Source organism: Parasteatoda tepidariorum, chromosome 6 (assembly GCF_982258835.1).
Source record: "Parasteatoda tepidariorum strain Cologne lab strain chromosome 6, Ptep-v5.0, whole genome shotgun sequence".
Classification (NCBI taxonomy): Eukaryota; Metazoa; Arthropoda; class Arachnida; order Araneae; family Theridiidae; genus Parasteatoda; species Parasteatoda tepidariorum.
In genome coordinates, this window is record NC_141760.1 from 115849364 (window position 1) to 115873914 (window position 24551).

Genomic DNA, 24551 nt, shown 5'->3' on the forward strand with positions numbered 1-24551 from the left:
CACTATAATCTTAAGTAAAGAATTCTAAGAGTCATGAAAAAAATCATGATAGCATCTCGAAAATCAAAGAGCATCTCGAAATGATATAATAAAAAATAAAGAAGATAATTTTCAAAATTCTTGGAATTAATTGTTTTACAGACTGAGTTTTTTCTTTTTATTTTCACCAGAGCATATTTTTAATAGTGTTACATTAAATTACTTTAAAGCAATTCTATATTCCTTTCATAGTTAACTTATACACAACTATTGTTCTCCTTTTTGGCAGCAATTATAAATAAATATTAATACTGAAGAAAGAAAATAATTTCGTATTGTTCTACGAAACGTATATAGGCTGGAATTAAAAATCAATTTAGCCCATTGACTGACAAAAGGACAAAAATTAATTTAGACACCTTTTGTAATTTATGATGACATTATAAAAAATCTATCCAAGAAAAAAAAAAGATCAATGGGTATCCAGTGATTGGAATAGTGCAATTACAATTCTCTCATGTTATTAAACAAATAGTATTCTTTAACTTTCATTAATCATTTTATTAACAAATAAAATTGTAATTGTATAGTACATTTTTTTCTCTTAATAACACATACTTTTTTAAATTTTTTATTTTAATCATCTTTTTGTGGATTAATTCTGTTTTTAGAAAACAGTTCAAACCAATCTTTCAATAAAATTTTCTATAAATATCTGATATCTAGTAACTAATTCTTAGTTTATTTACAGTTAAATATAATAAATTTCGCAATTATACCTATTTTGTTTGAAATAATAGCCCAATTTGTTTGAAAGCTAATGCTAATTTAAGTGTTCATTCGTGTTTTTTTCCAGGTAATTTTTAAATATTGAGTGTTTATTCATTTTTGTAGAAAATTTATTTTTTCGTCAGGAGATCTTTGTCTTTTTTTAATTTTGTAAGCTCGCACTGAATTGTCAATTAAGAGTACCGAAAGAGAGAGAGAGGAATTCGTATGTTGCAAGATATAAATCTTAACAGTTATATTGACAGTTTTAAAAATAAATAAACTTAACGATAAAAAGTGTTCTCAGTTTAAACTGTCAAAATTCTCGTCAACAAATAAAATAATTTCTCAGTAATTTTTACTTGTTTTATTGTTGTAATACACAATCTGTATTCCTTACACAATCTGTATTCCTTAGGTTAAAGTGCAGATGATAATTTTCAAGTTGAGGTAGTCCTCGAAATTTGTTACGGTTAGCATTTTAACAAAACATTCTTACGTAACGCTACTTCACTTGTACATTTTAAAAGCAAAATGTTCTGTGTTTCAGTTTAAAATATTGCTTTTTAAGGGAAGAAAAAATAAAACAAGGATTTAAGAGAAACAATTACGCAGGTAGGTGATCGGAAGTGGGGGGAGTCAGAGACTGCCTGCTTTCTTGTTTTAATTTTCGCATGGAACAATTTCTTAACAGAAAGAGTTAATAATATATAGTAATAATACATATTAATCTTATCATGAAACAGGATTTTATTTTTCTGTACAGCAAATCAAAACATTTATGTAAGCATTATTTCCAAGTGTAGAAGTATAAAAGTTTTTCTAAAAAAAAAAAAGCATACAGATAAGTTTTAATACAATAAGTTCGTTTATCGTTGGTGGTTAACTAAATGTTTCTGTTATTTAATTTATTTTTCCTTTATAACACCAGAAATCGTTTTTAATAATTCAAAAAATATATATTAATATTGGTCTTAATTTGACGACATAATACTGTCTGAAATCACATTACACGTGTTTTTAAAAAGAATCGCTTAAGTGACCTTGTTTCCATTCCCTCAAGTTAAGGGAAAAAGAGAGGGGGAAGCGAACACTTTAAACCCCTCTCCCCCGATTCTAAGAAATATTCTCTTCAACCAGGTGGTCGTTACTCATACCCCAGAGGCCAAAAGATTCAATGGTCGCCAAAAAATTTGAAAAAAGAAGGATAAAAGATGAAAATGGTCAACTTCAAAAGGGGTCTTTCTGTTTTATTGCAGCAATGAGATCCACAACAGCCAACAGCCTAAGGACAAACTTTTATTCATTAGCTCATGTTATATTTTCAGTGCACTTTTATTCTTTATTTTTTTAATAAGTTATTAATATAATAATTATTTAAATAATTTTACTTTCTTAGTTTAATTACTTTATTTAATTTAATAGAAAAATCGGTAGTCATTTTTTTACCAGGACTATGTATTGACGGCACGTTTCACCTGTTGTTTACAAATAAAACTTCTGATCAGAGCTAAGAAGTTTTCTTTAAATATGTTTCTGACCACTAAAAAGTATAATAAAAATATTAAAATTTTTTAATTTTTTATTAGTTTATCGTATAATTAAATTGTAATAATTTTCTGATCAGAGTTTCTCTAATCAAAAACGGTTAACAATCTAAAAATCGTCTCACATTTGCTTTCAGTTCTAAATTTTTTCGAATATTTTACAAAATCAATTAACTGGGAAAACTGTATTTCTAAGTTCGCTTTTGTTGCTTCATAATTGCTTTTTATTTATGTTATATTTTGCTTTTTTGCATGGAAGGAAATGCTGGAAGAAAAAATCTTTCGGAAGAAAGGTCAAGATAAAAGGCAAGAACATCTCAAGTCTTTATATTAAGGGTAAAATTTAGGATTAAATTTTTAACAAAATTAGGAAATTACTTTAATGTTACTGAAATATGTTTTTTCAAACACTTTTTAATTTAATTTTTTTTAAAAATAAATAACGCATAACTCAATCTACAAAAGCATTTGCTTAAAATGTCTTCTTAAAAATAATTAAGATAAACATTTACTTTATTATCCCATGGAAGAAATCTACTGTGACATATTTGCATTTTTTTAAATTATTTAAAATATTGTTAAATTATTTAAAATACTGTAATATAAATATTTGCAGCATAATATTTTTTCTTTCTTCATAGTATTAAGTTTTCTGTATTAAATAATAACATTTTCTTAATAACTGGTAAAATCTGATGACTGACTACTTAACTGATTCTTTTTCCAGTTTTTGTGCAAATTTTACTATTTATCTAATCTTATTTGTCTTTTTCTTAATATATTATTTCGATCTCTATCTTAAGATTTATAGTTTATTTTAAATCTCTTCCTGTTGAACCTTCACCTATTGAAATTTTATTTTTTAAAAAGTGATATACTTGACATATTTTCCATAAAAAAAAAGTAACTTTAATTGACGGTTGAATGTATACATATATCTGATGATTACTATGTACTGCAAAAAATTATTCTAAATATTTTTTGAAATTATAATGGAAAACGCAAGGAATTTTATTTCTAAAATTAAGGGTAATCCGGACAAAAGTAATATATTAGATTATTTTAGTATCAATAATGCGAATAACTTCTATGTCTGTTATGCCTGATTTTTTTTCATTCATATCTTATTCTTTTTCTAAATTTGAATTAGAAAACAAAATTTAAAAAAGAAAATTTTTCACTTTAATATTATGTCATGCTATAAAAGAATTATAACTTATTATTTTCTTAATGATTGTCATTTATAATATTTGATTGATTTGATAAAGTAATTTTATTATAAATATTAGGCAGCATTTACCAAAACACACATTTTACCCCATTTTGGAAAAAGATGCATATAGAGTTAAGACTTTAAATTCTATTCTTTACTTTAGATATACACTTCTCCCCTAAATTTACTCTTTCAATTCTGAACTACATTTTATAGCATTCGCCTAGTGTAATTATTTTAGAAGCAAGATCATCAAATACTAATTTACGATTAGCATTGAGCATATACAAGATAGATGGTAAACATCAAACTTATTGACAGATATTATGTATAGAAAATAGTTAGAAACAGTTTTTCTTTTCTATTCATTCTTTTTACTTTGTTGATTTTTGACTGTTTTTTGTATGGTCATATTCTAATTATTTTTCTTCTTTCATAAAATGTCTGGAGATTTTGACTGGAGAGACTGAAAATAGCCATCAACAGAAAAGAAGGTAAGATCATGTTAAAACTACATTTTAACTTAGTGGCATCCATTTTATATTCTATAATTTGTGGTATTCTTTGTATTATTTGAAATATTTTATGATTATTAGCAAATAATTGTTTATAATTTTAAAGAAAATAATTTTTAAAATCATAAAATTTTTTTTAATCAAAATACTTATTTCTGATTAGCAAAAGTATTTTCCTAAAAAATTTTTTACTTTATAAAAATTGACCACATACTAGACTAACAAACATACTATACACATACTATACTAAAATTGAAAATTTTAAACATACTGGAATTATTTATATTTGTTAGGGGGAAAACATTTTTTTAGTCAAATGATTTCATTTTATCTTAACTTATCTAATTTTACCTAATTCTAAATTAAGTAATCTAAATTTCCTATTTCAATTCTGAACTATATTTTATAGTATTTGCCTATGGTAATTAATTTAGAAGTAAGATCCTCAGTAGTTAAAAAAAATTAAGATAAGCATTGCGCATGTACAAGATAGCTGCTAAACATTTAACTTATTGTCAGGTCGATTGTATGGAATGAGCATTAAGCAGTTTTTTTTTCAATTTAATGTTTTTTGTTGATTTTTAAAAGTTTTTTCCATGTTCATATTTTAATTATTTTTCTTTCTTTCATGAAAAGTCCAGAAATTCTGACTGGAGAGTATGAATGAAAACTGTAGGATAAACTGGAATGGCCATCAACAGAAACGAAGGTAAGAACATTATAAAACTACATTTTAACTTGCTAGCATCCATTTTATATTCTATAATTTGTAGAATCCATTTTATATATTAAAAGGAAAATTAGAAAATCTACTTTATATTCTATATGTAGAACTGCATTTTTAATAATTTCTTCTACAGTAATTTGTATTATTAAAATATTTTACGATACAATAAATATTTGTATACATATACAATAAATAATTGTATAAGATTTTAAAGGAAAATTTTTATTTTTATAAGGAAATTTATATTTTTTAAAATCTAAAATTATTTAATCAAAACACCTGTTTCTGATTTTCAAAAATACTTTCCTAAAATTCTTGCTTTTTAGCCGTCTAAATTTTTGACTTTTTTAAAAAAATTTTAGCTTGTTTTTTAAAAATTATGCCCATACTAGAATTACTTGGTATTTGTTAGAGGGAAATTTTTTTTAGTCAAATGATTTGATTTTATCATAGCTTCCATGTTATTTTAAAGTAAATTTCTTTTCATAATTTTTAAATATTAAAAATTTAAAAGTAAAAATTTATTATAAAATAAATTTAAAAATTATCGCATAGCTGTTATTAAGTGCTATGTACTGTTATAATGTTTAATATATATATATATATATATATATATATATATATATATATATATATATATATATATATATATATATGCTTTTTATGCTTTTGATTGCAACAAGCTTCATGTGTTTTTAACAAGATGTTTCTGTGGCTTTTTATTTTATTTTGTTCAATAATCACATTGTTTAACTACTTTTATCTTTAGTGATCAGAAAATTAATTTGGTGATGCTGTTTGTTATATTAAGCATTTATAGAACATTTCATCACAAAAATTTATTTTCATAGACATTTGCAGAGAAGCTACTATATTTAAACATTTCAAAATCATTTATTTATATTTATTTTTAAAAAATTGATTCCCATTAACCTTTCCCGTTCACAGAAAATTTTATGAGAAAATTTAAATTTTTCTCAACTGGTTCTCTTCAAATAAAAAATTTTTATGCATAAAAAAAAATTTAAATATTTTAAAAAACCGTTTAGTTTAAAGCAACCTATCTTGATGGCATAAAATTTATATTCTTTAGTTAGTTTGTAAATTCATTACAAATTTAGAAAATCATTCCTCTTTATCGCATATTTTAATAATTTCCTTTATAATAATTGGTTTATCATTTTTAGGTAATTAATACTTAATGGAGTATAATTTTGAAGGATCATATATTCTTTTAATTGATAGAAATTTTAATCAAATAACATATTTTCAGATTTTAAAAGTACTATCTTAAAAAATTTTTTTTATATATTTCTTACATTTTCTAAAACCTTTAGTTTTTTTATTTCCTTGAGGTTAAAATTTCTTTTAATTAAATAATTTAATTTTATATAAACTTAAAATATTTTCACATATTAATTTAAAGTAAAAAATTCGTTCATAGTTCTTAATCGTAAAGAAGTTAAATTTTGTTTAAATATTAAAAATATTAACATTACATAACATAATAATAGCTACAAACTATTTTGGTGAGAATGTATTCCTTCGAATTTAAAAAATTGTTAAAATTTTGCTATCAAATTCTTTATTAAAAATGCATTTTTACGTTAAATATTTAAATAGATCGATCTGCAGTTACAAAATGCAATATATAGACATTGTTAAGCGATATGTACCGCTTCAATTAGTTTTCTAACTTATGGAAGCATTTTAAAAGTTAATAGTTTATACAGATGAGTTTAACGTAAGGAAGTTTGGTCACCACTTTTAACTTTTTTAAAGTCAATCATAGTTCTCTCTATTTTTAAACTAATTAATTGTTTCATAATACTGTAAAGAGAAGTTTTATCCAGGTTGTTTCGTTAATTCATAGGATATTATTCATAGTTGTTTTAATATTTGATGCTGCAATTTTTTCCATCCAAATGAATCTGCTATTTTACACATGTGCAATAGATGTTACAAAGTACAATGGAATTTTATAAAATTAATACTTAGTTTTATTACAAGCTGGAATATTCATTTTGTGCTATTATTACCCTTTGTTACAATCAGTTAAAATTTATTTTTGTGACAATCAATGCTCACTAGTAAATAATAAAAAAACCCAGGTGGTTTGAGCAACTTTATTAAATTCTATAACGTAGGATATTTATAAGAGAAAAACGAAATTGTTAAAAATTATTGGATAGAATTTTTCTTCGAATATTTCCCTGGGATCAATAAAAGTATTTTGAATAGTTAGAATTAATTGATAGTATAACTTAACTCAGAATTAAAATGCGTCAAAAATTAATTAGATATTTGTTTCTGTACATATTATTTAATATATCTGTAGTAAAATAAATTGGTCACTTTTTTGCAGGAAAACTAGATTCATTCTGGAATTGGATGCTTATAAAGAAGTTATTGTACAGTTTTTATTTACTTGTTTGTATTTTGATTTGTTATACTGAAATAAAATAATATTCTTTTCTTAAGGTCATGTTTTATTTTAAATTTTATGCATTTTATTCTTATTAAAATTCCAGCTTTATTTACATAAAATAATAGAAATTGATGTGTTATCTACATGTACTCAGTATATATATATATATATATATATATATATATATATATATATATATATATATATATATATATATATATATATATATATATATATATATATTTATGATATTTCTTGTTTATCTATTATTGAATATGAATAATATTCAATAATAGATAAATATATAATAAATAGATTAAAAATAGATAAATTCAATAATAGAAAGTTAGCCAATATTAAATATGAATAATATTGAAAATAAAAATAATGACTGGGCTGTGGCTATGTTTCTATCAAGAAAAGCTAATTGTAGGTCTAATAGATATAATTATTTTCATTTTTTTTCCATAACTTAAGTAACTTATACATTAAGTCGCAATATGCTTTATCTTAGAATAAAATTTTTATTTAAATTTACCTCATAATGTGTAAAAAAATGTGAACACTCAATTAAACACACAATGTTTTTATATGATTTTACTTTTAACTTATTGTATTTATAATTGATTAAAATGAAATAAAAAAGAAATCTATTTTATTATGTAAGAAGATTCATAGGAAAATTTTCCACTATTTTGCTTTTCATATTAGCATAAAATTTTTTGCATGTAATGGCAGTTATTGTTTTATTACAATATAAAAAGTTAAAATACAATAAATACTATAGCTGATATCAGCAGAGTAAGAGAAAAAAATTTATGTTCCTTAAGTAAGAATTGTTATCAACAACATGCAGCAAAAAGTCTTTGAAATTTAAGGAAAGCTCTAATAAAAGCAAGTAAATGACAAAAAAATTGCCGAGACACCTAACACAAAGGTGTGATACCGGCAAGGACAGCATTAAAGTTTTCTATTGAACCAAGTGTGAGGTGAGTTAAGGGTGGTATATCAGCAAATAAGGCAAAGAAGTTCACCTAAGCATCTGATATAAAGGTGTGATACCAGCAAGGACGGCATTAAAACTTTCTATTGAACCGAGTTTGAGGTAAGTTGAGGGTGTACACCGGCAATTAAGGCAAAGAAGTTCAAAGCACCAGAAATAAAGGTTCTAATCAGCCTACATTTAAGGTGCCTTAACGGCAAGCAAAGCAACGATGTGTGCCAGTGAAACATATTTAGCTTTTGATAAAAAGGCAAAAAAGACATCATAAAGGTACAATAAAAGCCTTTACGGCAACTCCGGCAATTTTGTCTTTATTTTGTGGGGAAAAATTTTTCCCGGTATTTAACAGGCAAAAATGGCAAAGCAATCCAAAGGCAACAAAGTAGTTCCGGCCCTTTAACGATTGCCAGAAGTTAACCTGAAATGCCATGCACTAGCCCTCATTTTGGCCCAGATTTCACTTTATTAACGGAACCGATACGGAGATGAAAAGCCCGCCGTAATGGCATTTTTGGAGAATCGACAATGTCCCTTCACTAGCCCAAAAGTCGTGTGCTTGTTGGGCTATTTCGTGAAAATTTAGACATAATTTGTGAAAATTAAAAATTATATTAAAAAATCAAGACAAAAATATGGATCTTATGGGATACAAAAATAAAATTTTAAGAAAAAGTCTTTTGTGAAATTACCGTTTTTCCTAAAGTTGAATTTGTGAAGATACCGCTAAACGGTAGTAAATTTGGCCTGGACAGACCTCTGTTACCAATCAATTTTTTTAAAACAAAAATTAAGAAAGAAAGGAAAAAGTGCTTTGTTTAGAATGAATTCAGAGAATAGAGGGTCCAAACTAATATTCCCCTTATGGTTGTAAGAAATTTGGTGGGAGTATACATTATTTGGCGATTGCGCCTGGCTAACAGGAAAGAGCCCAAAAATCAAATATTAAACAAGATTGTGGCGTAACTACCACTATAAATATTAAATACCGAATCACTAGTATATAAGACATGTTAACTTGATTCCATCACGAGGTACACTACCTTTTTTATAGATGAAGGTTGACATGGTCAATAATTAATTCCCCTCAATGGTGACCCGGACGTGATTTGAACATGCTAACGTGATGGATGGTCCACATTAAACAGTTGATTTGCTTAATATAAACTGCTCAAAGAAGAAGAAAAAGATCTGGTGAATTAAATAAGGTCTCCCGGTAATAAACAATATAGGAAAAAAATGAGCGAAATGATATAAACAAAAAAAAAAACAAAAAAATGAAGGAAAAAATATAATAAGCAAAAATTTTATAAATAAATAAACAACATGAATCAACCAGTGGTATCTGTTCATCGAATTCTATCCCAGATAAAATTCTGGAAGGGGAGTAATGTGGCGTAACTACCACTGGAAATATTAAATAGTGAATCGCTAGTATATGAGACATATTAACTTGATTCTAGCTTGAGGTACCTTCTGATGGATCACGTCCGGGTCACCATTGTAGGGGGATTTATAATTATTGACGATGTCAACCTTCATCCATCAAAAGGTACCTGGTGATGGAATCAAGTTAACATGTGTTTCGGTATTTAATATTTATAGTGTTTACTCCACAAGATCATTCAATAAACTTATTATTTACCTTTCTTCAGTCAGATTATAACATTTTCCATTGAGCCTCTTCATCAATAAAGGACCACTAAAATTCGATGGCTGGACTGAGGATGTTAGTTGATTAGTAGTTTCAGAGTCTGCCAAACTTCCACCAGCATACCTATAAACACTATAAATTAGTGATGGTAAAAAACACACTTCAGCATTGAAGCCACAATAAATGCATCTATATTTCAATATTTTTAGTTTTACCTAACATTTTTAGCTTATACTGTGTACAGCTTTCAGTAACTGATCAAATTAAATGAGGTTAATTAATCTACAAAAAATTCAGCCAGCTCTTATTTATATTTTGATAATTCTCTATATGTTTTATAATCATGACCCTAATAGATTATAAAAATATTGACACAATTATTTTCATAAGTTTCAAAGCTAAAAGTGTTTAAAGAAGGCACTATTTCATTTTGAAACAGCTTAAGTAATGTAACTTATTTACTTCGTACCAACTCACAATTTAAACAGATCGGACAGTGGACTAACTGTAAGACATTGTTCCCAATAGATCACCGAAATCGAGCATCACTGGCTGCAGTCAGTTTAAGCATTGATAACCACTTTGGTCAGCCTGTGAATGGACAGAGGGTGCGCGGTATCAGTTCCTTCCTGAGAGTGCAGATTTCATTGAAAGTAGAGCTCGGTAAAACAAAATCATAATGCATAATGACAGGGAACAAAGGAAAAACCAATAAAAACATCTCCGGTTTTCAGTTCTGTATACACATACAATTCCTAACTACGATGTACCTTCATTCGTATACTCATACTGTTTCATAGTGATAACAACCAGTTCTACCATAAAGTGCTCGACTTGGATCGCGAGCTGTTGGGCTCTCAAGGCAGGGTTGCCACAGTAAAAATTGAACAAAAATAGTTGCTTTTAGTAGCCTCAAGCAAGAAAATAGTTGCCTAAAACTATAAAAATAGTTGCCTGAACAGGAGCAAAAATTTATCAAAAATAGTAGCCAAACAATTAAAATTGTAGCTTAATTGTCAAATATTATGATAAGGACTGGTTGATGTCAGAAATTTTAAATCGTGATACATTGTCCGTTAGACATCGCGATTTCGCATATGTTCAGAAATTAACTATGGGAAATCAATAAAAAATAAATAAATCTATTACAAAAGAAAATATTAATTCTGAACATATTCTACTATAATATCAATATCATTGCTTAATTTTTTCAATTAAAATAATAAAGAAGTCAAAGTAAAAGCAAACCCAAGATTTATTTCATTTTTCTTAAATTAAAAATGATTTAAGATTTATTGGTTTAAAAATAATAATACTGTAACAAAATATTTTACATACGTGCATTAAAATTAAAAGAAAAAAAAACGAAAGTAGAAAACAAACCAAAGAAATGTTCACTTTAGAAAAAAAATTTTTTTTTTTAAATTATTTGTTGGAAAAAAACCATGCTTTTGAAACATCATTAGAACCTCTTTTATTCAATTATTTAAAATAATATAAAAACTGGGTCTGGGAAACATCCCTTGAGGTTTGATCCTTTGTAGAGGGGATGGCATCCCCGCTTTGGTTGCCCGGTGACCTGCACCCGAAGTCGAGCACTTTATCGTAGAACAGTTTAACGAGGACCAATACTGCACACCCTCGGTCCCTACGCAGACTAACCCTAGTGGTCACCCACCCGCACACTGACCGCAGCCAGTGATGCTTGACTTCGGTGATCTGCTAGGAACCGTGTCTTAACGATCAGTACCCTTTGGGACAATAATAATCTGAAAACTTTTGAATCGTAAGGCATATATATATATATATATATATATATATATATATATATATATATATATATATATATATATATATATATATATATATATATCATTTTAAAGTATTTAATTCCACATGGAAAATACAAATTTGAGCGAAATTGGTTGAATAGTGCATTAGTTCCTGAGAAATTGAGTTTTATAAGTACAACTTTTTTTAAATTTAATTTCTCAGAATTAATCGATTTCACCGAAATTTTGCTGATGTTTTAAACTTACAATGTTTTATAATCCAATTTATATGCGTACAAATAACTTGTTTACATAAATATATTCGCTAACATAATACATAAATAGCAAAAATGATGGTTAGAGATGGAGTAGTGAAAGTTTTTGAAAGGGCCCCCGCCAAAAATGTTTGCCCCGGGGCCCCGAGGGGTGAAGTTACGGCACTGACAGTAGGTCTACGAAAAATAAGTATAAGTGTTAAAATAACTTCGCTAAGAGTAAAAAAGTCTCCCAATAGTCGCCTATTCCTGAAAATAGTTGCCTTTTTAGCCTTTTCAGGCAAAAAAAGTCGCCATAGTCGCCTAAGGCCGAAAATAGTAGCAAATAGTCGCATTTTAGTAGCCTGTGGCAACCCTGTGAATGGGAGTGATCCTCAAGACAAAGGATCAAAATTGTGATAGCATGTCTTTTTTCTATGGATTCTTGACCCTTAAAATATAATGCAATCTGGAAAATAAGGTTCTAATAGTTTAATCAGGAGAGCAGTCTGAAGTTCAGACCATTTAGTATTAAATTTACATTTTGCAATATTTTGGGTGCATTTTTAAGGAATGGAGAAAATTTTTTTTTCTCTTTATTATCAAACTTTAAGAAAGTGGAATATTTGAAATTTGATTTCTTGGGAAATTTTCAACTAATTTCTTTCAAATTTTGTATTATGTTACATAAAATCATATTTGTTTTAAATGATATAAAATAATGTAGCAGGAGTCTGTCTAGGTTTTTCTGAGAGGTACCTATTTTGTGAAAATTTAGACATACTTTGTGAAAAATTAAAAATTTATTAAAAAACCAACACAAAAATATGGTCAAAATATGGATTTATCGTTTCTTAAGGGATACAAAAATTAAATTTTAAGAAAAGTATTTTGTGAAACTACCGTTTTCCCTAGAGATGAATTTGTGAAGGTACCGCTAAACGATAGCAGATTCGGACTGGACAGACCCCTAAGTAGGTAAACCTTACAATTCAATTTTCTCCACTATTATTAAATAAAATGATAATAAAAAAAGTTACTATATATGAAAAATTACCTTTTGCTCCAAATTATCTTTGGATAAGCAAATTTTATAATTATATATGGAAAAAAATTATCAATTGACTTTAAAATTTTCAATTCACTTCTCAGGACATAACGAAGTACACAATAAAGTAAAACTAACTTTGAAAGGTCCAAACATTCAACTACTCTCCTGACCAAACTATTGGGACCCTATTTTCCTAGATCCCCCCCCCACTCCAGTTCCATAAGTCAAGAATCTGTTGGGGGAAAAAAGTATGATTTTTCAGAGAAAATACACTTTTGTGTTTGATATTGTAACTTAAAATATTGCATTCTCTGTTTAATTAGCATTTTTGAGGTCAGGCTCACAACCTATTGAGTCCCAAACTTGAAAATAAAATCATTAGATAAAAAGTTGTTCCCGTTGCCCGTTTTTTATTTTGTCTATAGAAATACATTTTTTATAGTAATAATTGTAACAAAAAATATTCAGAACATAAAATATTATTTTTTTTGGCTCGATATGCTTTTGGTTTCTGTAGTCAGGGATCATGCTTAAGGCAGATTTTAAAACCGCTACAAGACAGTTGCACAAGCTCTTCAACGAAATCTGGAGAAATGAAAGAATACCAGAACAATGGAAAGAAGCAGTAATAGTGAAAATTCCCAAGAAAGGCGATCTAACAAAATGCGAAAATTGGAGGGGAATTAGCCTACCTTCCATACTGGGAAAAATATTTGGAAGGATAATTTTGAATAGACTAAAACATGAAATTTATGAAATTTTAAGAGAAGAACAAGCAGGTTTCCGCAGTGGAAATGGAACAATGCAGCAAATCTTCACACTTAGAAATATCATTGAGCAAAGCTTTAACACCTCTTTATATTTAAACTTTATTGATTTCAGTAAAGCTTTTGATTCAGTTAAGAGAGAGAAATTATGAGAAATTTTATCATTTTATAATATACCAGAGAAATATATTAACATAATCAAAGATATGTATGATAACAGCAAAGCATGTATAGAAGTAAATGGAGAATTAACTGAATTCTTTTTGGTAAAAACTGGCGTGAGACAGGGATGTGTTTTATCAGGATTTTTATTTATACTGGTGATACGAGCGTTGCTACTTAAATTTCTGGCCTAATAATGAAAAAAACAAATATGTAGAATCGAATTTGGTTTTATTGTTTTACAAAATATTCTCCATGATGATCAATACACTTTTGCATGTGTTTGAACCAATTTTCAAAGCACTTTTTCCAGTCCGATTGAGGTAACTCCAAAACATACGTTTTGAATGCATCAACCGTTTCTTCGGGGGTCGAAAATCGTTGTCCACGTAATTTATTTTTGATGTGTGGGAATAAGAAGAAGTCATTGGGTGCCAAATCAGGGCTGTACGGCGGATGACCAATCAGTTCGATCTTTCGCTCCGCCAGAAATGCCTTTGTTTGAGTCGATGTGTGAGAGCTCGCATTGTCATGATGAAGAATGATTCGCCTGTTCTTCACCTGTGTAGATGTTATACACAGCCTTTGATGTACCTTGAACGTATTTTTCCAACATTTCTTTGCACCAATCGACACGAGCCTTTTTTTGAGCGTTTGACAGATTATGCGGGATCCAACGTGAACAAATTTTTTTTACGCTCAAATGTTCATGCAATATTTTATAGATGCTAGTCATACTAATGTCCAAAGACGCCTCTATCTCACGGTATGTCACATGACAATTTTGCTTTATCAGTTCATGCACAGCATTGATCTTTTCTGGCACAACGACAGATTTTGGGTGACCTGCATGGGATTCGTCCTGGATCGAACATCGACCACGATTAAATTCGTTAGACCAATTTTTTACAGTGCTGTAGGATGGCGCTTTATCGCTGAATAAAGAATTAAGTTCATCGAAGCAATCTTGTCTTGACAATCCACGTCGAAAGTTACGAAAAATAATGGCATGAAAATGTTCATTATTCAATTTCATTTTTTGAAGGAGAAGAACTTTTCAATTTACTGTTAACAACACAAATGAAGCTATAATGGTAAATCATCTGCTGAATTTATGTTTAAAAATATCAAACTTTCGATTAAAATCGTCTGCAGTTGCCTAGCAACACTTACTGTTGCCAAGGCCAGAAATATAAATAGCAACCCTCGTAGACTGGATTATGCGAAACAGCTTGAAAGATGAAAAAAGAGGAATAAGGTGGAATTTCACAACTACTTTAGAAGACCTTGAGTTTGCTGATGACATCGTACTTATTTCATCCAAATGTACAGACCTTCAGCTTAAAACAGAAAAATTCAACAAATATTCAAATAGTGTAGGTTTATTCATAAACAAGAAGAAAACTAAAGTAATGAGAATCAATCAAAAGAAAAATGACAAAATTAAAATCGAAAATCACGAAATAGATGACATAGAGTCATTTAGCTATTTAGGTTCTATTAGGTCTTCTAGATAAAAAAAAGTGGAAGTAGTGAAGATATTAGACAGAGAATGATCAAAGCAAGAACATGTTTTAAGGGATTACATAAATTTTGGAGAGAGTCAAATATTGAAATAAAGACAAAAATAGTTGTTTACAAAGCTATTGTTAGAGCAGTACTATTATATGGCGCAGAAACCTGGAAACAGATTAAGATCGAAATACAAAAATTAGAAACCTTTCAAAACAAATGTTTAAGATTCATTTTTAAAATTTTCTGGCCTTAAAAAGTATCAAGTCAAAATCTATTAAAGAAAGCTAAAATAATAACAATAGAAGATGAAATTAAAAAACAAAGAGGGAGCTGACTCGGACATATCCTCAGAATGCCCAAAGAAAAAATTACATCTGTTGCGATTACATGGGCCCCTGATGGTAAAAGAACAAGAGGAAGACCCAGACTTACCGAATTAAAAGAATGTGGAATATCTGGCGGGGAGGAAGCAAGATTAATTGCTAGAGACAGGAGGCGTTGGAGGGATATGCTAGAGGCCTTAAGTGCCCAAAGGCACGTAGAGGATAAGTAAGTAAAATATTATTGACCAAATCACAGCCCATAATTCAACCTGTACCAAACGCATTGTTCTATCTCTAGAATAAACCCATTTAATTTAAATGTCTGCAACAAGTTTATAACCCATCAAAAACTTACCCATATATTGCTGTATCTTTCACAACACGCATCTGAATCAATGTTGAATCTACAACTGAAATAAATTCAAAATAATATTAACTTATTTTTTAAAATAATTATAAAGAATTATTAATAAATATTATTTTTTTAATTCTTATTCGGGGGAAGAAAAAAATTGGTTTTCTTTCCTTTCACGGATTTTTAATTACATATTTTTTATGTGATGATGACTTACGAAATGCGAAAAAAGAAATAATTAGTGTGTTTTCCTCTCACAAAATGTGAGAATATCGCAAATGATATTAGATGAAAAAAATATTACATATTATTTTATAAAAAAATACATACAAATTTATATCCAAATAGTTTTTTTTTTATAAATACAATGTTTCTGTTACTTTAAATTTATTCAATAACATGTATATTAGTTAATATTAAAAGTGTCTCATAGAAAGATATTAGTGCTAGAGAGGTCTGTCGCTTACCGTGCCACAGGTTCTGGGCTCGATCCTTGGACCAGGCAAGGTCGACTCAGACTTCGGTCGATAAATGAGTACCGAGCATGCTCGGGAACTAAACACTGGGGTTCAGTGTTCGGCTGACCACCGGACTGGAACATCTGCTTCTGCACCCCAGAGCCTGAGGTCAAGAAAACTGAGATGAGCACAGTAGGCTCTGGCCATCTATGGGCTGTAACGCCATTGAGTTTAATTTATATTAGTTAATACCAAAAGTGTCTAGTAGAAAGATATTAGTGCTAGAGAGGTTTGTGGCATATTCCATATGAACGAAATCTTATTTTTTTTTAATGATTTTGTCAATCTACTTTAGGAAAAAATTGATTTTTTTTACTTAAAAAATATATAAGTCATCTCCTTCTTGAGAACTAAACTCTCAGGATCAATGGTGGAAGTTGTTCAATGAGTACTATACTGAGTCAACTATTAGAAAAGGTAAACTTTTGTTGTCTAATTATATAGTTTACAGTTTTTTAGGATTTTCATTCAAATCTGTAGAATTTAATTAAACTTGGAAAATACTAATTCATTTAAAATGTTTTAAACTTCCAAATAGGCAAATCATTTTTTTTTTCATGAATAAAACATAAATAATTTTCACCCATTTGCAATTTGTCAGGGACTCTCATAACAATCATTTAAAAGCATTAAATTTGTGTTTTAAACCTCAACGCACAGTGGTCTGATGGACAAGACATTTTGCGACTTGAGATCTTAAATAACGATCATAAACTCTTTTTTAAAGATAATAATCCTGTTATAGTGAACGAAATGTTATAATTTTTAGTTCATATTATAAAAAAAAGAACCAGTGAATATTTCTGTACAGATACCTGTCTTGTAAACTACCATTGCCAGGACACTGAATAATTATTTGAATTTGCTAATTATTTTTTTTCAAAAAAGTAGTGGTTTGCCCAAAGGCAATGAGTTTTAGTAACAATATTTGAAACTGGTATTCTAATCACCCTTTTAAGCAAATTAAAAACATGTGTTTTAAACAAATGTTTTATACATAACAACTCGAATACAAAACAGGTTCAAACAAATGTATAACAGTACAGGGGTCTGTCTAGGTTTCTCTGAGAGGTACCTAATTTGTGAAAATTTAGACATAATTTGTGAAAAATTAAAAATTATATTAAAAAATCAACACAAAAATATGGATTTATCGTTTCTTAAGGGATACAAAAATAAAATTTTAAGAAAAAGTATTTTGTGAAACTTCCGTTTTTCCTAAAGTTGAATTTGTGAAGGTACCGCTAAACGGTAGTAAATTTGGCCTGGATAGACCCCTGCAGTATATTATAACATATTCTATTACATACTATGTAACAAATCTAATTGTTATAAAAAAGTAAAGCATGAGATCGAGGGTACAAACCAAAAATGAAAATTTCAATTCTTAAAAGATAATTGACAAAATTTTGAAGCATTCTGATGATGTTTTCAGAATAAATGTTTACAACAACAATCCAGAGCACTTGACCAACATTACTTCCGGTTTGAAAGTATAAAGCTGCTAACTTCTGCTTATTCTAAGGCAATATTTTCAAACAGTCATAATCAGGGTCTCTAATTGGGTATAATATAAAGAAAAAAAAAACTACTTCGATTTAGTAGGAACAACATATGACGCAATGCTAAACGAATGGAATTTAGTTGTTGTTTATTTAGTTATTGTTATTAGTAGTTGTTGTTATTTGTTTTAGTTGTTGTTGTTTATTTAGTTTCGCATAGGCATACATAGAAAACTTTAGGGTCACGCTGTGCACCCCCTAATTGACCTATAATTATTTCCTGTGGTAGTGTTCACTATTAGCCTGTAATATAATACCTGCTCCATTTTAAATATTATGGGACAATATTAAGGTCAGATATCGCGCCTTGCGTTAGTTAACCATTGAAAAATATCTTCGAATTTTTAAAGCTTTTTAGAAGACTTATTTCTTTATTTTAAGCTTCTCAGAACACTTTATTTCACATATGCATACATAGTAAGCATTAGGGTCACGCTGTGAACCCCCTAATTGACCTGTAATTATTTCCTGTGGTAGGGCACACTATGACTCTGTAATAAAATACCTGGTCCAACTAAAATATTACAGGTCAAACTTAAGGTGTGATATCGCGCCTCGCGTTAGGTAACCATTGAAAGATGGCTTTGAATTTTTAAAGCATTTTAGAAGTCTTATTTCTTCATCTTAAGATTCTTAGAACACTTTATTTCACATAGACATACATAGTAAATTTTAGGGTCACGCTGTGTACCACTTAATTGACCAATAGTTATTTCCTGTGGCAGGGTACACTATTACCCTGTAATATAATACCTAGTCCAACTAAAATATTATAGGTCAATATGAAAGTCCGATACCGTGCCGTTAGTTAACATTGAAAAGTGTCTTCGAATTTCCTTGCTTTAATGCACTATTTACAATATACATAGTGTACCCCCTAATTGAGCTACAATTATTTAACGTGGAAGGGTACACTATTACCCTGTAATATAATATGTGGTCCAACTTAAATATTATGGGTCAATATTAAGGTCCGAAATCGGTCTTTACGTTAACATTGAAAAGTGACTTCGCGCATCCTATCTTTAAAGGGTTTTAGAGGGCGAATTTCCTCGTTTTGAGTAATAGTGAATTAAGTCAATTTTAAGGTCAGATATCGTGCCGTTTGTTAGCATTGAAAAGTGTCTTCGAATTTCCTTGTTTAAATGCACTATTTAAAATATACATAGTGTATCCCCTAATTCACCTATAATTATTTCCTGTGGTAAAGTGCACTATTACCCTGTAATATAATACCTGGTCCAATTAAAATATTATAGGTCAATATTAAGGTCCGATATCCGGCAAACAGTGTAAAGGGACTTCGCGCTTCCTATCTTTAAAGGGTTTTAGAAGGCGAATTTCCTCATTTTAAGCTCCTCAGACTACTTATTTTAGATACGCACACATAGTAAAATACAGGAACTCAAGTTGTACCCCCTAATTGACCTATTATTATTTCCCGTGGTAGGGTACACTATTACCCTGTAATATAATACCTGGTCCAACTAAAATATTATAGGTCAATATTAAGGTCTGATATCGCGCCTTGCGTTAGTTAAAAATTGAAAGAAGTCTCTAAATTTTTAAAGCATTTTAGAAGGCTTATTTCTTCATTATTTCTCAAGGCTTATTTCTCAGAACACTTTATTATACTACAGCCTTCTAAAATGCTTTAAAAATTCAAAGACATCTTTCAATGGTTAACTAACGCAAGGCGCGATATCAGACCTTAATATTGACCTATAATATTTTAGTTACGTTACACCAGGTATTATATTACAGGGTAATAATGTACCCTTCCACAGGAAATACTTATAGGTCAATTAGGTTGTACACAGCGTGACCCAAACATTTACAATGTATGGATATGTGAAATAAGTGTTTCTGAGAAGCTTAAAATGAGGAAATTCGCTTTCTAAAAAGCTTTAAAAATTGGAAGCGCGAAGTCCCTCTTCACTGTTAACGTAAAGCCCGATTTCGGATCCTAATATTGACCCATAATATTTTAGTTGGACCACATATTATATTACAGGAATATAATTATAGGTCAATTAGGGGGTACACTATGTATATTTTAAATAGTACATTAAAACAAGGAAATTCGAAGACACTTTTCAATGTTAACTAACGGCACGTTATCGGACCTTAATATTAACCTACAATATTTTAATTGGACCAGGTATTATATTACAGGGTAATAGTGTACCCTATCACAGGAAATAATTATAGGACAATTAGGGGGGACACAGCGTGACCCTAAAGTTTACTATGTATGCTTTTGTGAAATAAAGTGTACTGAGAAGTTTAAAATGAAGACATAAGACTTCTAAAATGCTTAAAAAATTCAAAGACATCATTCAATGGTTAACTAACGCAAGGTGCGAGATCAGACCTTAATATTGACCAATAATATTTTAGTTGGACCACATATTATATTACAGGGTAATAGTGGACCCTTCCACTGGAAATAATTATTGGTGAATTAGGGGGAACACTATGCATATTTTAAATAGTGCATTAAAACAAGGAAATTCGAAGACACTTTTCTATGTTAACTAACGGCGCGGTATCGGACCTTAATATTGACCTATAATGTTTTAATTGGACCAGGTATTATATTACAGGGTAATAGTGTACCCAACAACAGGAAAAAGTTATAGGTGAATTAGGGGGTACACTATTTATATTTTAAATAGTGCATTAAAAAAAGGAAATTCGAAGGCACTTTTCAATGCTAACAAACGGCACGATATCTGACCTTAAAATTGACTTAATTCACTATTGCTCAAAACGAGGAAATTCGCCATCTAAAACCATTTAAAAATAGGAAGCGCGAAGTCACTTTTTCATGTTAATGTAAAGCCCGATTTCGGACCTTAATAATGACCCATAATATTTAAATTGGACCACATATTATATTACAGGGTAATAGTGTACCTTACCACAGGAAATAATTTTAGGTCAATTAGGGAGTACACAGCGTGGCCTTAAAGTTTACTATGTATGCCTATGTGAAATAAAATGTTTTGAGAAGCTTAAAATGAAGAAATAAGACTTCTAAAATGCTTTAAAAATTCAAAGACATCTTTCAATGGTTCACCAACATAAGTCGCGATATCGGACCTTAATATTGACCTATAATATTTCAGTTGGACCAGGTAATATATGACAGGGAAATAGTGTACCCTTCCAATGGAAATAATTATAGGATGACCTAATTGACCTATACCCCTAAATAGTGTACCCCCCAATTCATCTATAATTATTTCCCGTTGTAGGGTACACTATTAACCTGTAATATAATATCTGGTCCAACTAAAATATTATTGGTCAATATTAAGGTCTGATCTCGCACCTTGCGCTAGTTAACCATTGAATGATGTCTTTGAATTTTTAAAGCATTTTTGAAGTCTTATGTCTTCATTTTAAGCTTCTCAGAACACTTTATTTCACAAAAGCATACATAGTAAACTTTAGGGTCGCGCTGTGTCCCTCCTAATTGACCTATAATTATTTCCTGTGTTAGTGTACACTAATACCCTCTAATATAATACCTAGTCCAACTAAAATATTATAGGTCAATATTAAGGTCTGATATCGCGCCTTGTGTTAGTTAACCATTGAATGATGTCTTTGAATTCTTAAAGCATTTTTGAAGTCTTATTTCTTCATCTTAATCTTCTCAGAACACTTTATTTCACATAGGCATACATAGTAAACTTTAGGCTCACGCTGTGTACCCCCTAAATGACCTATAATTATTTCCCGTGGTAGGGTACACTATTACCCTGTAATATAATACGTGGTAACTATTAAAAATTATAGGTCAATATTAAGGTCCGATACCGTGCCGTTAGTTAACATAGAAAAGTTTCTTTGAATTTTTAAAGGATTTTAGATGGCTTATTTCTTCATTTTAAGCTTCTCAGAACACTTTATTTGACATAAGCATACATAGTAAACTTTAGGGTCAAGCTGTATGCCCCCTAATAGACCTATAATTATTTCCTGTGGTAGGGTACACTATTACCCAGTAATATAATTTCTGGTCCAATTAAAATATTATAGATCAATATTAAGGTTCGATACCGTGCCGTTAGTTATCATTGAAAAATGTCTTCGAATTTCTTTGTTTTAATGCACTATTTAAAATATACATAGTGTACCCCCTAATTGAAATATAATTATTTCCCGTGGTAGAGTACACTTTTACCCTGTAATATAATATGTGGTCCAATTCAAATATTATGGGTCAATATTAAGGACCGAAATAGGGCTTTCCGTTAACATTGAAAAGTGACTTTGCGCTTTCTATCTTTAAAGGGTTTTAGAGGGCGAATTTCCTCGTTTTGAGCAATAGTGAATTTAGTCAATTTTAAGGTCAGATATCGTTCCGTTTGTTAGCATTAAAAAGTGTCTTCGAATTTCCTTGTTTTAATGCACTATTTAAAATATACATAGTGTACCCCCTAATTCATCTATAAATATTTCCCGTGGAAGGGTACATTATTACCCTGTAATATAATATGTGGTCCTACTTAAATATTATAGGTCAATATTAAGGTCCGAAATCGGGCTAACAGTGAAGAGGGACTTCGCGCTTCCTATCTTTAAAGGGTTTTAGAAGGCGAAATTCCTCATTTTAAGCTCTTCCGAACACTTATTTTAGATACGCACACATAGTAAAATACAGGAACTCATTGTGTCCCCCCTAATTGACCTATAATTATTTCCCGTGGAAGGGTACACTATTACCCTGTAATATAATACCTGCTCCAATTTAAAAATTATAGGTCAATATTAAGGTCCGATACCGTGCCATTACATAACATAGAAAAATGTCTTTGAATTTTTAAAGCTTTTTAGAAGGCTTATATCTTCATTTTAAGTTTCTCTGAACACTTTATTTCGCATAGGCATACATAGTAAACTTCAGGGTCACGCTGTGTCCCCCCTAATTGACCTATAATTATTTCCTGTGGTAGTGTACACTATTAGCCTGTAATATAATACCTGGTCCAATTTAAATATTATGGGGCAATATTAAGGTCTGATATCGCGCCTAGCGTAAGTTAACCACTGAAATATGTCTTTGAATTTTTAAAGTATTTTAGAAGTCTTATTTCTTCATTTTAAGCTTCTCAGAAACACTTATTTCACATAACCATACATAGTAAACTTTAGGGACACGCTGTATACCCCCAATTGAATTTTACTTAATTCCTGTGGTAGGGAACACTATTACCCTGTAATATAATACATGGTCCAATTAAAATATTATAGGTCAATATTAAGGTCCGATACCGTGCCGTTAGTTAACGTTGAAAAGTGTCTTCGAATTTCCTTCTTTTAATGCACTATTTAAAATATACATAGTGTACACCCTAATTCACCTATAATTATTTCCCGAGGTAGGGTACACTATTAACCTTTAATATAATGCCTGGTCCAATTAAAATATTATAGGTCAATATTAAGGTCCGATACCGTGCCGTTAGTTAACATTGAAAAGTGTCTTCGAATTTCCTTGTTTTAATGCTCTATTTAAAATATACATAGAGCACCCCCTAATTCACCTATAATTATTTCCTGAGGTAGGGTACGCAATTGCCCTATAATATAATACCTGGTCCAATTAAAATATTATAGGTCAATATTAAGGTCCAATACCGTGCCGTTAGTTAACATTGAAAAGTGTCTTCGAATTTCCTTGTTTTAATGCACTATTTAAAATATACATAGTGTACCCCCTAATTCACCTATAATTATTTCAAGTGGAAGGGTACACTATTTCCCTGTAATATAATATGTGGTCCAATTTAAATATTATGGGTCAATATTAAGGTCCGAAATCGGGCTTTACGTTAACAGTGAAAAGTGTCTTCGAATTTCCTTGTTTTAATGCACTATTTAAAATATACATAGTGTACCCCCTAATTCACCTATAATTATTTCCCGTGGAAGGGTACACTATTTCCCTGTAATATAATATGTGGTCCAATTTAAATATTATAGGTCAATATTAAGGTCCGATATCGGGCTTTACGTTAATAGTGAAAAGTGTCTTCGAATTTCCTTGTTTTAATGCACTATTTAAAATATACATAGTGTACCCCCTACTTCACCTATAATTATTTCCTGTGGTTAGGTACACTATCACCCTGTAAATATAATATGCGGTCCAATTTAAATATTATGGGTCAATATTAAGGTCTGATATCGGGCTTTACGTTAACATTGAAAAGTGACTTCGTGCTTTCTATCTTTTAAGGGTTTTAGAAGGCGAATTTCCTCGTTTTGAGCAATAAGGAATTAAGTCAAGTTTAAGGTCAGATATCGTGCAGTTTGTTAGCATTGAAAAGTGTTTACGATTTTCCTTGTTTTAATGCACTATTTAAAATATACATAGTGTACCCCCCAATTCATCTATAATAATTTCCTGTGGTAGGGTACACTATT

General features: G+C 29.5%; 1 protein-coding gene and 1 long non-coding RNA gene across 2 annotated transcripts in view; one reads left to right on the forward strand and one right to left on the reverse strand.

Moving 5' to 3' along the window:
- Positions 1-18071, reverse strand: part of LOC107454505 (N-acetylglucosamine-1-phosphotransferase subunit gamma) — a 45434-nt gene extending 27363 nt beyond the window's left edge. Inside the window, exons 1-3 of the mRNA XM_087166513.1 lie at positions 17915-18071; positions 16031-16085; positions 9823-9954 (exon numbers count right to left, since the gene is read on the reverse strand). Of these exons, the coding sequence (XP_087022639.1) occupies positions 9823-9954; positions 16031-16085; positions 17915-17966 (239 nt within the window). The 5' untranslated portion in view covers positions 17967-18071. The remainder of the gene's footprint in view (positions 1-9822; positions 9955-16030; positions 16086-17914) is intronic.
- On the forward strand, positions 3842-7229 carry LOC147808318 (uncharacterized). The gene is made up of 3 exons (XR_015434853.1): positions 3842-4001; positions 4659-4731; positions 7115-7229. It is a non-coding gene; the product is annotated as an uncharacterized LOC147808318 (long non-coding RNA).
- Positions 18072-24551: the final 6480 nt, after the last annotated feature.